The 15,259-nt window shown below is 36.6% G+C and overlaps 1 protein-coding gene across 1 annotated transcript in view; it reads right to left on the minus strand.

Annotated features, from left to right (window-relative positions):
• Positions 1–15,259, minus strand: part of CNTRL (centriolin) — a 35,220-nt gene that overhangs the window by 18,234 nt on the left and 1,727 nt on the right. The window contains exons 2-17 of the mRNA XM_074923761.1: positions 14,946–15,200; positions 14,375–14,508; positions 13,832–13,962; positions 12,573–12,714; positions 11,563–11,749; positions 11,272–11,465; positions 10,387–10,443; positions 9,419–9,538; positions 8,349–8,574; positions 7,802–7,911; positions 6,492–6,686; positions 3,755–3,908; positions 2,867–3,087; positions 2,002–2,178; positions 898–1,032; positions 208–353 (exon numbers count right to left, since the gene is read on the minus strand). Coding sequence (XP_074779862.1) covers positions 208–353; positions 898–1,032; positions 2,002–2,178; positions 2,867–3,087; positions 3,755–3,908; positions 6,492–6,686; positions 7,802–7,911; positions 8,349–8,574; positions 9,419–9,538; positions 10,387–10,443; positions 11,272–11,465; positions 11,563–11,749; positions 12,573–12,714; positions 13,832–13,962; positions 14,375–14,508; positions 14,946–15,165 — 2,549 coding nt within the window. The 5' untranslated portion in view covers positions 15,166–15,200. The remainder of the gene's footprint in view (positions 1–207; positions 354–897; positions 1,033–2,001; positions 2,179–2,866; positions 3,088–3,754; positions 3,909–6,491; positions 6,687–7,801; positions 7,912–8,348; positions 8,575–9,418; positions 9,539–10,386; positions 10,444–11,271; positions 11,466–11,562; positions 11,750–12,572; positions 12,715–13,831; positions 13,963–14,374; positions 14,509–14,945; positions 15,201–15,259) is intronic.

Genomic DNA, 15,259 nt, shown 5'->3' on the forward strand with positions numbered 1-15,259 from the left:
AACCCAAGAGGGCTGTGTATTTCCCTCAGTAATATAGTTACTGAGCTCAGGTGATGCTCTCTTAACAACCCCAGGGTGCTGAAGTTCAAGTTTGAACTGCCTCAAGTTGCACTCAGAAGGATACAGCACATGTACCTTGTCGCTCTCATGTCCTTACCACTTTCACATGCACAAATCTAACACTATTTGTACTTTTATTGTACTCACTTAATCTCTCCAACTCCTGTCTGAAGCTTCTGCTTGAGTTCATTTATACGAGCTAAGACTTCCTCAGGATGAATTAAGTTACCAACTGCATGGTTTAGCTGATTCTGAAGATCTTTAAGCTGTTGTTTCAGAAGATTATTGTCTCCCTAAAAAATAAAATAAAATAAAATAAAATAAAATAAAATAAAATAAAATAAAATAAAATAAAATAAAATAAAATAAACACCTGTCCACACAACTAAGTAAACAAAACGCACAAATGTAAAAGCTACAATTTTTAATATCTACATCTGTTTGGGGGTCTTTGTTATTGCTGTTGGGTTTTTGGAGGGTTGGGATTTAAGGCGGTTTTTTTCCTTTGCCTGTTTTTTAAACAAAGAGTCCAAACATTTTTTTCAGCATGGCTTGAACCAATACATAGAACAGTTTATCAATCCCTCTGCAATACAACTGAGCAGCTTTGAAATCGTTTCAAAGGTCAATCTAAATAGCTAAAAAAGACAGGAAAATAGAGACTATGGTGTGGGGTGTCTGGACAAGAAAATTAAAGTCAGAAAAAGTCACAAATAGTACAGAATTTCAAAACAAGATTCACACAGAATCCTTTAAAATTCTTAGCATTTTCCCCTTGGGGGAGTAGGGAAACATACTGCCTATCAGGTAACTTTTTTAAAGCAGCAAATACTTTACCTGCAGTTGTTTGAATTGAGAAAGGAGCTTAAAATTTTGTTGTTCCTTCTCTTCTGCTAGTTGTGCTTTGGCCAGAGCATTCTCTAATGCTTGCCTTTCTTTTTCAAGTTCAGCTTGTAGGGCTGACAGTTCCATCTACAAACACAGAAAACCTTCAGATAACATCCCCGCTCCCAACCCCAACCTGTCACCCACTACACAACAGCTATATTTCTTAAAATAGTAACAATACACCTCCTAAAAAAAACCCAACAAAACAACCCAAACCAACCCATCATCTTACATACATAATAGATGTAATTTCCTAAATCCATCATCATCACCACTTGTACTGTAACTTCTAATCTAGACCTCACCTAAGCCTGTCCTACCCACCAGGTAAGTGACAGGTTTACATTTTATCAGCGTTCTACAGAGAGCTTTCAAGTTTTTCCTGAAACATTAAAACTAGAAGACTTGGAGCAGTTAGGGACAGAACACCACACTTTACTGTTTTGCATTTTCCTTTCTGCCTGCAATCTGACATATGCAGTTGGAATGAGTCTTGCAACAAAACCTCACCATGCTGATTTCTGATGAATGGAAACTGAACCAAAACAGTAGTTTTTGTACATCATCATCATCATCATCATCCACAAATCCAAATAAGGATCCCCAACAGTAAGATACAAAGGGACTGTACAGCATACATTGTTCTTCCCCAGCAGAAAGCTAGTTTTATAATATATTACTTTAAAAAAAAATTGCTGTAAAACTCAATTTTTTACTACAAAGAGCAAAACCAAACTTTGTCTTTCCCCTGCTACTTTTCACAGGACTGCTTCAGTGTTTGATGTGTGCATGGTTATCTCTTTCCAAAAAGATGATTATTGTTTTCCCTTTAAATATGGTAAATATTCCCTACAGGCTCCCCAAATGATCTGCACCTTGCTTAAACACAGAATCATAAATCCTGGCAAACTGATACCACTTTCCACTTGGGGGCACACCTAAACCAACAACCATTCGTAAGTCAACGTTGGAAATGTGGTATGGGTGAAAGTTTGGTTGCCCCTTGTCCTGGGGTAGATGATTCCTTTGGCAGCCCGAGAGCTCTGTTCTTACCTGGCTAAGTTGCTTCAGTCTTTCCAATTCTTCTTTTTGCTGATTAGCTTCTGTGTCTCTGTCTCTTAGCTGGGCTTCCAGTTCAGCCTCATAAGCACTGATGTCCCCTTGTGCATCCCTAAGCGAGTCGTTTATTTCTCGCTGCTCCTGGAGTGCACCTTCTAGCATTGTAATTTCCTGAAATTTTACATTTATTTTAGAATTATGCACACAGGAGAGTCAGGATTTCTTTTGAGTACATTGCCTCTCTTCCTCTGTCACTCTGGATCTCATCATCACTGTGACAGCAGACAGGTCAAACAGACACTAACCCTAAACAGTAAAACTTAAAGCTAGGTGCCACTACTACATACAAAGATCAGGTCAATGATGCTACTGTGACAAAGCTATGCTCAAGTCAGAGACACGTAGCTTAAAGTGATACACATTTGTCCCTGGTATTAAGGTTTACATAAAACTTATCAGGATCCTAAGACAGCTCTCTAAACAACTGGCTGATAGGACAGATGCAGCTAATAATACGCACCTCCTCGGCTAGTATCCAGACACTTTTCACTAATGCAATTCACTGTGGTATCAACTGCAAATCCATTTTTAGGAACGTCTGAAAGGTAAAGCCTGCTTTTCTGAGACATCTTCCATAAAGTACAGCTTTACTGTATGTCTCCTGCAACTGGTTTTAAAGCCCAAATTCTGTTCTTAATGTGCGTGGGAACATCTAATTCAAATTACCATTCGAAAAAATTATTTTATCCAAGACATTGTGCTCTGCTATTCCAAATTTGGTCATTTGCTTTTTTTTTTTTTTTTTAAACTTTAATCTTACGTATCTGCATTTGGGAAGAAAAATAGAATTAAGCCTTACTTTTCTCATATTTTCTGCATCCATAGCAACTATTTCCAGGTTGTTTCTTTCCTCCTCGAGATGTGCCAATCTTTGTAGCAAAGATTCTTTATCCTTCTGCAACTCCTTACATTCATCATTGGCCTGTTTTGCCTGACACTTAACGCTTTGCAGGTATTCCTGTAATCCAGTGATAATACTTTCTAAATCCCTTTTCAGTGCTTCATTTGTTGCTATTTGACCTGCAGAAATGCAAAACAAATTTGAGATACTTAAGAAACCATACTTCTTTATAAAACAAACAAAACTGCCTCTCAATCCTCTTTAAAATGTTCACCTATTGGAATATGTAGTAATAAGTATCTAGAACTCAACCAGAAAATGCCTCTTTTAAAGGCTGGGAGTTCCTATGTTTATGTATTCACCTGACCACTGGAAGAGTTAAAAAGAAATCACACTTTGTGCATTCCTGCCCCTCACCTAAGATAACACTTGCTACCTCACATCAATTTTGTTTGAGTTTTTATACTCGTATTCTTTTCTGGGATATTTACTTTCACATAGATGAGGTATAGTAAATGTATATCTAAATTTTGTTCATTGACTTTATTAAGTCAGTTTCCAAAAGTTCCCCCTCACATTAAGAAAAAAAGAAAAAACAAACCAAAAAATCCTGCAAACTACCTTCCCAATCATGTAAGAGTGAGGTGAATATACTAAAGAAAAAAATTTAAAAAAATAAATTAACTGATCTAAAAGGAGTCTTTAGGTAAGAATAGCTTTTCAACTTTTTCCTAAATGTTTCCTATCTTTTAATTTAAGCAAAGATAAACAAAACTGAATCCCCAATTCAATTGTCATGTCATCCTAAACACAAGCAATACTGTTAAGACAAAAAGAAAAATTTACCATCAGTGAGCTGTTGCTCCAAGTCCTTGATTTCCTCAGTTTCCTTAGCAATCCTAGAGAGCATTTCATCCAGGCGACTCTCAAGCTGTTTGCAGTGTTTGTTCATTACATCAAACTGCTGCTCTTTACTTGCTTTTTGAGCTTTCATGTGAACCTGCATAGTAACAGTTAGAAAGGTAGTGGGAAAACATCAATACAGATTTTAAAAGTCCAATCAATATTTTAGCTCAGTTCTGGAGCGCCTTACTACTGGCAGCAGAAGTCACAAGTGCAGTGTTATGTTGTGGTGCTTTGGGGTTTTTTTGTTATTTTTCCTCCTTACTGTCCCACAAGGAATCCCAAAGAGGCAAGCAATCTGTGTGACGAACAGCATCCTTAGTCTCCCCCTTGCCCAGGCATGATGAATTAAGGTCTGCATTTAGAAATTATTACTCATGGCTACTACCTACCTTCCTGCCTTTACTTTTTATTATACCATTTCCTCTTTCAAGAACAAACATGATTTTCTCCAGAAGCTTTAATCCTGTCATCCTGCATTGCCTTCACAGCAGATGATGCTTTAGAACATGTCAGGTCAGCACCCGAAGGAAAATACTCTGAATAACAAGCAGGTCAGGCCAACTTTAGAGCTAAAATTTACTTAAAACAGTTTTTTTTGGTTGTTTGTTTGGTGTTTTTTTTTTTTTTTACTTAAAACAGTTTTTTGGGGTTTTTTTAATATTTTCTGAGAAATACACTGTATTTCTCTGTAGTGCTCACACAGACTTTGGTCAGCACTCCATGCATTTAGGATGAATTTAGGCGATTGTTTCAGCTGTATACAAAACTCGGTTATCAACGCTATAGTGCTATCTGTTTCTCCCTGGTATGAAATGACTCACAAACAGCTCAAATGCCAGAAGATTTCGAAAAATACATAATTATACTGTCAGGATAAACGACACCTTTTTTCTTACTACTCACAAAAATAAATCGAGCTACCACAGAAATTTTAAAGTTCTCAGAAAAAAAATCACTTCTAAGGTTGCTTCTGTAACAAAAGTAATGGGTAAAAAGTAATGGGTAAGAGCTTTCTGTGGTTTGGTTTTTTTTTTTTGAAATGGATGAAACCGGAAGTTTTTTTTTAACATTGCCGTTAGTACAATTCAACTTGTCACCCTGTGAAGCCAGACCACTATTCGGCTTTCAAAAGTGAAATTTCAACAAGGAAAACGCAGGGAGAGGCGCCGCTGCTGAGTCATTTTGCTGCAGCGTGTCACAGGAGAGCGGTTAGAAAACAAAAAGGGAACACTTACAGCTTTGCCTTTGTCTTTGCTTCCTTCGGTACCACTGGCAGAACGCCCCAGCCCTGAGCTGGAGTTCAGCTGCCTGCAGAACCGATCCCTCCAGCACGGCCAGCCGTTAGGCAGAGTCTCCCATCCTCCCGGCAGGCTGCTGCTCCCGCGGCGGCTCGGCGGGGCCGGGGGGAGCGCAGGGCCCGGACCCCCGGAGCTCCCGGAGCCGCCGCCCGCTGCCCGCCCGCTGCCGAGGGGCCGCCCCGGGGCCGCTCCCTGTGTTGTGATTCGGGGCGGGGGGCGGCCGGCGGGCAGGGCCGGGCCCGGCAGAGGCCTGCCCGGTAGCTCGGGGACCCCGCCGGAAATCGCACAGCCCTCCTCGGGCTTAACAGCTGAGAGGAAAAAATATTTTTTTTTTTTTTTTTTTTTAAAAAGCGCATTTTTTAAAAATCTCTACAGGACTCAGCTGAAAACAGGCGCCAAACACAAACAGTTCCTTTCTGCATTCTTAAAAGCATCAAGCTGGCCTAGAAAGCTCTCATATAAAAAGCCATCAGCTTTTAATTTTTTTTTTTTTTTCAATCGTGTTTAAAAAAAAAAAAAATCTACAAACATTTGCTGTATCTAAACACAACTCCCAAAATGAAAAAAATCTTGCTTCCCTGGAGATAAAAAAAAAAAAAAAAATTCTGGGTGCATCCAGCTTTGCTCCGACCCTGTAACGTGGCCTCTGAGACCTTGAATCTATCTGTAATGACAGGGCTGTATGTGACAGCAGAGGGGGCATCAGTCCCCACAAAAAGGCAGTATAAATCTTTTCAGAATTAAAGCTATTTATTGAAAATTGATTCTCGTTTCAGGATGCTGAACACCAAAGCTGCCACTGCCTCTGCAGCTCACAGGCTGGAATATTAATATAAATTGTCCCCACTTCGACCAGGTCAGCTACATCGGCTACCCCAGACAGGTTTTCTGGGCTGACCTCTCGCAAACAGACTTCTGTGTCAATGCAAGAGCTCTCTGACAAAGCAGGACTTCAGCTGTAGGCCTCCAGCAGTTACACAGACCTTTAAAATTATTTAAGGCCAGATTCGACAAAAAGATGCGTTCAGGATTTCTTAAACAGAAATTCATTTCCAAGGCTCTGCAGAGCATGTTTTTGCAAAGCATAAAGGTCTAGTCCTTAACGTGCTGCACTCCATTAAAAATTAGCTGCCCAAGTGTTTTACCAAAGTAATTTTTTTGTTTGGGCTTTGTTTTTGTTTTGTTTGTTCGTTTTTTTAAATTGTGAGGATTTTTATGTTTTTCAAATGATAACAGCTAAAGAAAATAAACAGCAGAAGTATATGTAACTCATGAAATAGGCACAACTGAATGGCAATCTCTTAAAGTAGCTTTTACTACATTTCTCACTACATGAATATATGCAGCACATAAAAACTTCAGATTTCAGTTTTACTTACATGTCTTGGATCTTCAGGATTTACAGAAGCAAGAGAACTCTCCAAGTCTTCAAGCTCTTTCTGTTTTTTCCCTATTTCTCTTTTCTGTTTCTCCACTTGTTTTTCCAGTTCTAAAGCTTCCTTGTGTAGCTGATGCAGGATATGAATCCTTTCACTCAACTGCTGCTCAAGACCTTCCTTGTTGGCTTGTGATATCTGGAGATAGCATTAGGAGGTTGGCTAAAATAGTTTAATTGGAAATACACATTTTTAAAACTGGTTGCCTAAAAATTATTATTCATCATTTTGAATCTTCTTTATTTTCTTAAGATAACAAAAAACTCACAGGACTTCCTCAGAAAGAGAAAATAGAACAACAGTTTGCTTATGATTTCACATCAGTCTACCATACCAAGAAATGCCAAAACCCTCATTTTGATCATCATCCTGAAGTGTTTTGTTTTCAAACAAGACCTCAAAAGCCTCTTGTATAATTCCTTCCTGTAGTCTTAAGAAGACTATCTGGAACGTCTTTTTTTCCCCTCCCACAGTTATGACTTCTTAAGTTAAAAAATGGAAGATCCTGGTCATCAATTTTAAGGGAAGTTTAAAGACTAAGAAAAGCAATAATTTATGACAGTTGTTGAAGAAATGGAAGATAAAATTTTAGTTTAATGCTGATGTTTTAAAATTAATTCTTGCTGCCAATTATGTAGCTATATTGCTTATTATTAGCTGTACAACTAAACCTACACAGTTACAGTCCTTCCTGAAAGGCCTTTTCTGATAAATAAATAAAGATATACAATCCATACAATTATATCAAGGTTCAGGTAAAACTTCCTTTCTTGTGAACATGTTGTGATGTCACCAGCACTGCTTAGGACGTTGTGCCATTACTCTGTTACTTTCTGCTCTGTCTACTAAGGCTTTAAGGAGCTGTAAGCTTAGAATTACTGGAACTGAGAAGATACATTCAAATTCAAATCCAGGTCTCCTGCTGAGTAATGCAGTGACCCCAAACTGTCCACTTACTGCTGCACTCAAATCATATTTATGTTCTTCCAAAGTGTTCTGGGGAAAGTTAACAATTATCATCAGCATCATATGGAACATGTTTAGATGCAATTAACTGCACTACAACTCTTGACAGCTTATTTGTAAAGAAGCTATCTAAAACCCGTAAGATTTTTCCGATGCATGACAAATGGATTTACATATGTACAATTGTCCCTTTAAAAAAGAACAGGGAGAAAACCAGTTATATTTTTTACATCAACATTGCTTTGAACACTTTCCCTCGTTATTCTCAGAGCAACTTCTTTGCATACTTTTTTCTGAGCCAGAGCATCCTCCAGTTGTTGCAGTTCCCCTGTTACTTTCAAAACTTGTTGCTCTGCATTTCCTACTGCACTTTGCAGTTCTTCTAATCTTCTTTGTGCTGCAGACAGAAAAAACAAACCCCGCAACATACATTTCGATATTCTGTGTAACACTGATATGCATGTTTTCTGTTAACACGTTGATCAGAATGCATTTTCATAGAACAGTGATAATCAAAGCCAAGAGAAACCAGAATGTACGTCTAAAGTTTTTTTAATGAGTCTTATACAATTAAATTAATGCATCAAATAGGAAACCTCCTTAGCATTCTTTTTTCAATAATCTTTTCATCCTGAATTATCTTGAAATAAGAGCAAAAAGAAATTGTGAGTTTTGACCCAAAATGCATCAAGTAGTGTTTAGAAATTACAGCACTTACAGCCTTTGACACACTATTGCTGTTACGTTAAATATGTGTCAACCATTTAATCAGTGGAATAAACTACACTGATATACATATTTTTTATTTTAATTTGATAAAAATTAAGATTTTACCTGAATGAATCTTTTGTTCTTTACCCTTTAGTAGTTCATCTAGAGTTTGGAGCTGCAATTTCAGCTGGGGTTCCCTACAGAAGTCATCTTCATCTAGTTGCATTGTTCCAGTCTCCATCTGCTGAGCTTTGTTGGCAATATAGCCTTCTCTTATAAACATATTTCTTTTATACCTGGCCTTGCCAATGTATGGGCTTTCACCAGTTACATCATCAAGGTCAACATCCTGAAATGTATGAAGCAGTATGTCTTTGTATCCATCTCAGAAGTACGATTTCAATCAACTCATAACATACATTTAACACTCTTAAGCATATAAAGGAAAACCAATTTGATATTAGAATAATTAGAAGAAAACAGACTACACTGGACTTATTTGGTCTTGAACATTCTTGTTATTTTATAATGGAATTAAAAACAAACCAACCTAACCAGGGTATGATCAGTTTATTGCAAGTGGATAAAACAAGTGCATATTTAACCAGAGGATTTTTTCTTAGTATTTTAGACAATAATCATAGAGATTATACTCAGTCCATTACATTGTTGCACTTAAACTTTAAAAAATCATTCCTAGTTAATGATGATTGATCCTTGTATTTCTTGTGTAGACTCTTTTCATTCAGGCATCTCTACAATTTTTTTCCAAGTATGACAAACGTTAGCTCTACTAGGAGAAAAGAAGAACAGAAAAATGACAGAAATTCTAATACTGTCTAACTCAAGAACATTCTGGCTCGTGGAATTTCTCCAAGTGAAAGGCCTTCCAAAATTAAGCCAGAAGAAAGGACTATCATTTGGTTAATAATAAGAAGAAAATGTTCGCTGACTACTTAGCTAAATGTGTAAGTATGTATACTAATAGTCAACACATTAAATGTCACTCAGATTCGGTTTAGTTCAAATCTTGTAACTTGATTTTAAAATGAAATTTGGGTATTTCATAACTAATAACTCTTATTAAAACAGTATCTATTAGAATTACAGAAAAAACTATTCAGTTTTCTGTTTTCCCAGTTGAAAAGCAAGAGAAACAGCAATGAAAAGATCCATGATTTTTAAATTATTACCTCTGATGGAAAATAATTCAACGGCTCAAATTTTGCATCGATCTTATAAAACGCGAGCTCCTGCTCCAATTCATACTGCTTCTGGCAAGCTTGGCTTAGCTCCATTGTCTTCTGTTTTAACTAATAAACCAGTAAATAAAGTAAGTTGTGTGCATTTAAATGTCATCATGATCACATACATTTCAGTTCAGTAGAGAGCAGGGAAAGGCATTAGCTTTGATACAAAGCTCACATCAGAAAGTTAAGATGGTGTATTTTGGATCAAGAATATCACAAAGTGCAACTATATTACAAGAGACAACATGATGACTAAGGGTAGACAAGAACCCCACGATTAATACAACACAAATGATCACATGAAAGGCCTTTTAAGTTTACATGCATCAAAGGTTTGAAAATAAATTTATCACTAACTTAGCATAAAAAGTAATTTGGGTACAATCTTTTAGTAAAATCTACGCCAAATAAATGTATTTAATGCTACTAATGAGCAGTGAGAACTATTAATCATTGTAAAAGAAACAAAGTATCTCAGTGGTCAAGCCTATAGAGCCCGTGCATTTCATTTTAACTTAGCCTTGTGCCAGTCAGCGTTTTGAGTTTTTTTAAATAAAGGTCCATCATGTGATTTCCTTTAAAATCAACTTTTCATGCTGAATACCTGAGGGAGAACATGCAGCAAAATTCCAACGGACAGTGGAAAGCAGGACTAACGAAGGAAAAGAAATAGAACAGACTGGAATAAAGAAAAGGCTTAAAGAAAGATTCTAAAGAACGATATACGTCAAGCAAAAATTAACTGTCTTTTGAAGGAGGAAAAAAAAAAAAAAAGAAAATTGTATCCAAAACCCACAGTGAATATAAAATCTCACTCTAACACTTTATACAAATGTTTCTACTTCAGTACACATGCAAATAAATCCTAGAAATAAAAATAACCATGCAACCCAGGAGCACAGCGGGGCTACCTTTAGTGAGGAATAAAGGCTCTGCGGAAGGGGAACTGTGACAAACCAATACACCAGCTAAAGGAAGAAAGAAGCAAGCACAGTTTGTCACCCAAAGGGTAAGAGTGGGTTAAGTTGCAAAATAATGGCTGCTAAATCTCACTATACTGAAAACTACATTTTAGAAATAGGCTGCTGGTTAGTGTGCGTCTGTTCATAGAAGAAACAGCTATAGAAATATTAGCTACAGAGATTCTGAAGGATAAGATTTTAGAGGACAAGTCGTAAGCAGGTAAAAGCCATCTATTAAGTTCCCATCAGGTCATTCACAACTGAGCACTCTCAAATCAATAGGACTTTCCTTGCGTTTTATAGCTACCAATAAGAGATACTTGTACTTTATTTGCATCATTCTAAAATCTTAGGTTTTATAAGTAAATTAATGGACATTACACAAAATAATAATCAAGAGGTATTACTGACATACAACTTGTAGGCACACCTTGGTTTTGTAAAAACATTTAATATTTTCCCTTACTGCAGCAGCACTTGGAAGTCCAAACAACACAGAAGATTCAGTACTTGGCAATTTAGCAGCTAGAGGATACTTAACCTTTCATTAACTGACAAAATTTTAAGCAAACAAAAAAAAAAATTGCTAGAGACATACAAGTAAGTTACAATGAACTATAAATTACAGGAGTAATACTGACTGTTGGCTCAATATACTTACTTTTTCCACAGAAAGAATACTGAAGAACTGGTCAAAAAATAATCACTCTAGAAGCTGAAGCACCTTAAGTTTTGTTTCTCAATTTTAAACATAAATCTCCATCCATGTGAATCTCACATTGACAACTCTGTTTCTGATAACAAAGTAGTTTTTAGTGCAAGTGATTATCTTACCAATTCATATTTGGTCTCCAGGTCCTTTTGTAGGTCTTCACAGCTTTGCTTCTGTTGCAAAGTCTTTTCTTTTAATGATTTGTTGACCTCATCTTGATGGCGAAGTTGCTCAAGCACTTTGCACTGGTTAAGTTTAAGGTTCTCCATCTCTTTTACCGTGTTTTCCAACTCTCTTTCTAATTTTTCTACCTCTTCTGAAAAAAGAAGTAACAGAAACATTCAAATAGAAATGTTCTCCATCTAAACTTAAATTTGGTGTCATTCACTATAGTTTTAACATGTCACTATTACCTAAATTAAACCTCTGTAGAGCTTCCTGCCTGTCATGATTTGTCACTGGCTGTCCATCCAAGCTTTCCAGTGCTCGCAGGTGGAATATGGTGTACAGGCGGTAGTGAGGCAGATTTACAACTGGATTATCAGCAAGGAATAGAGAAGTCAGATCTTGTAGAGGCTTTAGTTTAGCTATATCATGGAGCTAAATCAAAGACAAACAGAACTATGATTAGACATCCTTCCAAGAACAATTAAACTCCCATTACTGTATTTCTGATTGTATAGAATGTTTTACGTTAGGGTAATCTCAAAGGATCTGTTTTAACCTTTATGCTAAAGTGGAATCTCTAAAAACCTACCAAAATACACAGTACTATACTGAACTAACTTCCTAAAATCCAAGTTGTTTCTTCTATGAAAAAATACCCCTGCAAAGAGGGCAAATTTCATCAAGCTTGACCTTGGAAATTTCAAGATAACAAGGCCTATAGAACCTTGCATTCCCCCAGACTTGTAAGAGGGAACTTTTATCATGAGGAGTACTCGAACAAATCTGGTTCATCTCTCCTCCTAAGTAGCACGACTCCTTCAGGAATTGTATTAAGGGATCTCATTTCATAGACACCCTTTTGTAGCTGCAAAACATGGAAATTAACCTGGACAACAGAAGTAAATCTAGTCACATCCTAAATAAAAAATATAAGACAACATATTATTTACAGGTCTCCAAAACCATGTAATTAACTTATAACAGACACCACCGATAACATGTAAAAGCCTTCACGTTTTCACCAAGTTTTTCCTAAGTTTCCAAAACTTGTGCTATCCTGAACAACACAGTACAGGTTTATGCTTTGAATACCAGGCAGAAAAGGAGAGGTTTTCTGGTAAACAATTACTAGACTCACAACGGCTGTATTTCACAACAGACTTTGTGGAAAGAGAATAAGTCAATCAATGTAAATATACCAGCTCACTTCACGAAAAGATTCTGAACATTATTGTTCCTAACCGTGATCACTTACTGATGATACTTTATTCTGTTTCAAATTAAGGATACGCAGGGATCTCAGTTTCTTTCCTACCCACACAGGAATATGCTCAATCTCATTCCTTGCAAGGTTCAGCTTTTGTAGATTATGCATGTGTTCTATACCTTCAATTTTACTGAAAATAAGAAGAAAACCATCATTTATCACAAAACATCGCAAATTTACCGTGTAACTGAGGTATTATGGATAAGATACAGCAAAATCTGTCTCAATTATCATCCAAGAGATTAGCAAAAACAGTTGTTTACTGCCATGGACTCACAATTCAAGTTAAATGACACCATCTTAAAGTACTACATCAAGACCAAATTTTTAAAAAAAAAAATCACAGCAAGACTTTCTTGCTCACTGTGGCAAAGCTTTACTTTTAAAATATTTTAAATATAAAAATGAAGATATGTAATGTGTGAGAACTCGATTTTAATTTGCAAAATTTGTTCTTTTTCTCCTGAGAATGTTACAGGACACAGATGAACCAAAATTTGGGAGTTTTTCCCCCATACAAAGGAAGGATCAACTGTAAACTGACAACATGCAGAACTAAATTTTTTTAGTGTTTTCATTAAAACAGTAAATAGCTAACGAGGAAAACATACTAATTTTAGTTTATTTGGGCATTTATCTAAAGATATGAGTATTATAATGAAGTAAGTAGAATGTGCTCTTGTGACTGTACTAATTTTTGAGTAGGAACCAACTGTATAGAACTAAAGTCTTAGACCATACAGCAGTAGCTAAAAGCTACTCTGACCTTTTCAATTCCTGTTGAGAGAGGAAGTTGTGTGAATGCAATGTGTAGAAATGCTGGTGTCTTGCTTACTTCCTATTGTTAACTTCTCTGCTGAAATTGCTGCTTCCCTACTGCTGTCTCATGTAAACATCGTAATAAACAGGAATATTAAAGGAAACAAATAATTTTGCTATTGTGTTAACCATTACACTTCAACATTTTTACATCACTCAGACAAGATACCAGACTCTCAAAACAGCAGAAGTGAAAAAGCAATTTAGTGAGTTTATGGCCTGCCTGATCAAGCCCTGAACTATTTATCCCTTTAATATCTAAGAGCTTGTGCATTTTAAGATCTCACCAAAGCCTGTTGGTCTTGACATACAAGTGATGGGAAATTCACCTTAACTGTTCACACCTGTGAGAGAACTCACTGAAACACTAAGAGAATGGCAGCTTCATTGCATCTGGGCTTACCACCACCATTAGTATTTTTGCTTACCTGATTTTGTTGTAAGACAAATTGAGTTCACGCAACTTCATCAGTTTATCCAACTTCTCAATCTTCTCTATTTGGTTGTTACTAAGATTTAGTGTCTCTAGTTTAGAGCACTTCTCCAAATTTTCTATGTACTAAAGAACAGAAAATTAATTCCTCAGCATTGCAGCTTTTTTTTTTTTTTAAGTGAAAGGCAGAATTTTTTTTAAACGACCACCTAGTCACTAAAAAATACACAGTATTCTAACATTTTCTTAATTGCAGTTTCACTGTTGCATTCTAAAACCCTGCTTTAGGTGCAGTCTTCTGTAGTGTCGGAAGAGGAAAACTAGATTTTAAACTTAGACTGGAACAGTCTCATCAAAAAACAACCAAAAAACCAAACCAGCACAATCCAAAAGCTAAAAAGTTACACAAAGGGACTGCGTTCTAAACTTCATTCTAACTGATCCAAAATTTTTCACAAAACATAAAACCAGACCTTTACTAAGAAATAAATCAACATGAATTTTTAATTTTAATTACCAGTTATTTTCAGTAACTTACCTTAAATTTCTTGTCCCCATCCTTTGGGGAAGAAAGATTCAGTGAGATGATACATGCCAAATTTTCTTGTTTTGACAGACCTTTTATAAGGAGTTCGGTTATGTACCTAACTCCTGGACTAACACCATTTTCATCTGAAATTAAACAGAGAAACTACCTTCAGTAGTGAAAGAACTGGTGATTTTTATGTTAGTCTTTTACTTCACACTGAATGCTGCGAAAACATTGAAAATTATTCCCCCCCCCAGGGGATGAGAAGGCACAGCACACCAGAAGCATTTTACAGGAAAAGACCTGTGAAGAGTAAGCGGGTATAGCCTTCTGAAACAGGCACAGTACGCCTCTCCCTTTGCCAGTCCTCCCCCCGGCACAGAATGGGAAGAAGTGAAAGTCTCATTATTCTACACAGCTTTCATTACGATCATTTCCACATCTGAGTACCAAAAGATGAAAGCAAATTTTTCAAGATTCCTTCCAACAGATCATACATCTTTAATCATACAGTTCCCAGAACACTGGCTTTTTATGCTTTTAGTATGTACTTTTATACCAGCAGTTATTTATACAGTACCTTTATGAAACTTGTTAAAAGCACCGTCTGCATTTTCTGCTGTAATATCAAGTTCTTGGTGCCTCTGCTCCATGCTTTTGCAAGCAGATGGAGGTGTCTGTTGGCTCAGAGGAGATGGCGATCTGGTACTAGAAGTGACAGGCGACATAGGACTAGGCGTCCGAGAAGCTGACATCTGTGTTTCTCTACATAATGCTTTTCTTACAGACCCTTTCTTCATTGCCAAAAAAATGCAGAATATCGTATGACCAATATCTGGAAGAATAGAAATAAACATCAGTCTGTACATAAGTCTAAATCTTAATGGTTTGCAT

Source organism: Athene noctua, chromosome 20 (assembly GCF_965140245.1).
Source record: "Athene noctua chromosome 20, bAthNoc1.hap1.1, whole genome shotgun sequence".
Taxonomy (NCBI): domain Eukaryota; kingdom Metazoa; phylum Chordata; class Aves; order Strigiformes; family Strigidae; genus Athene; species Athene noctua.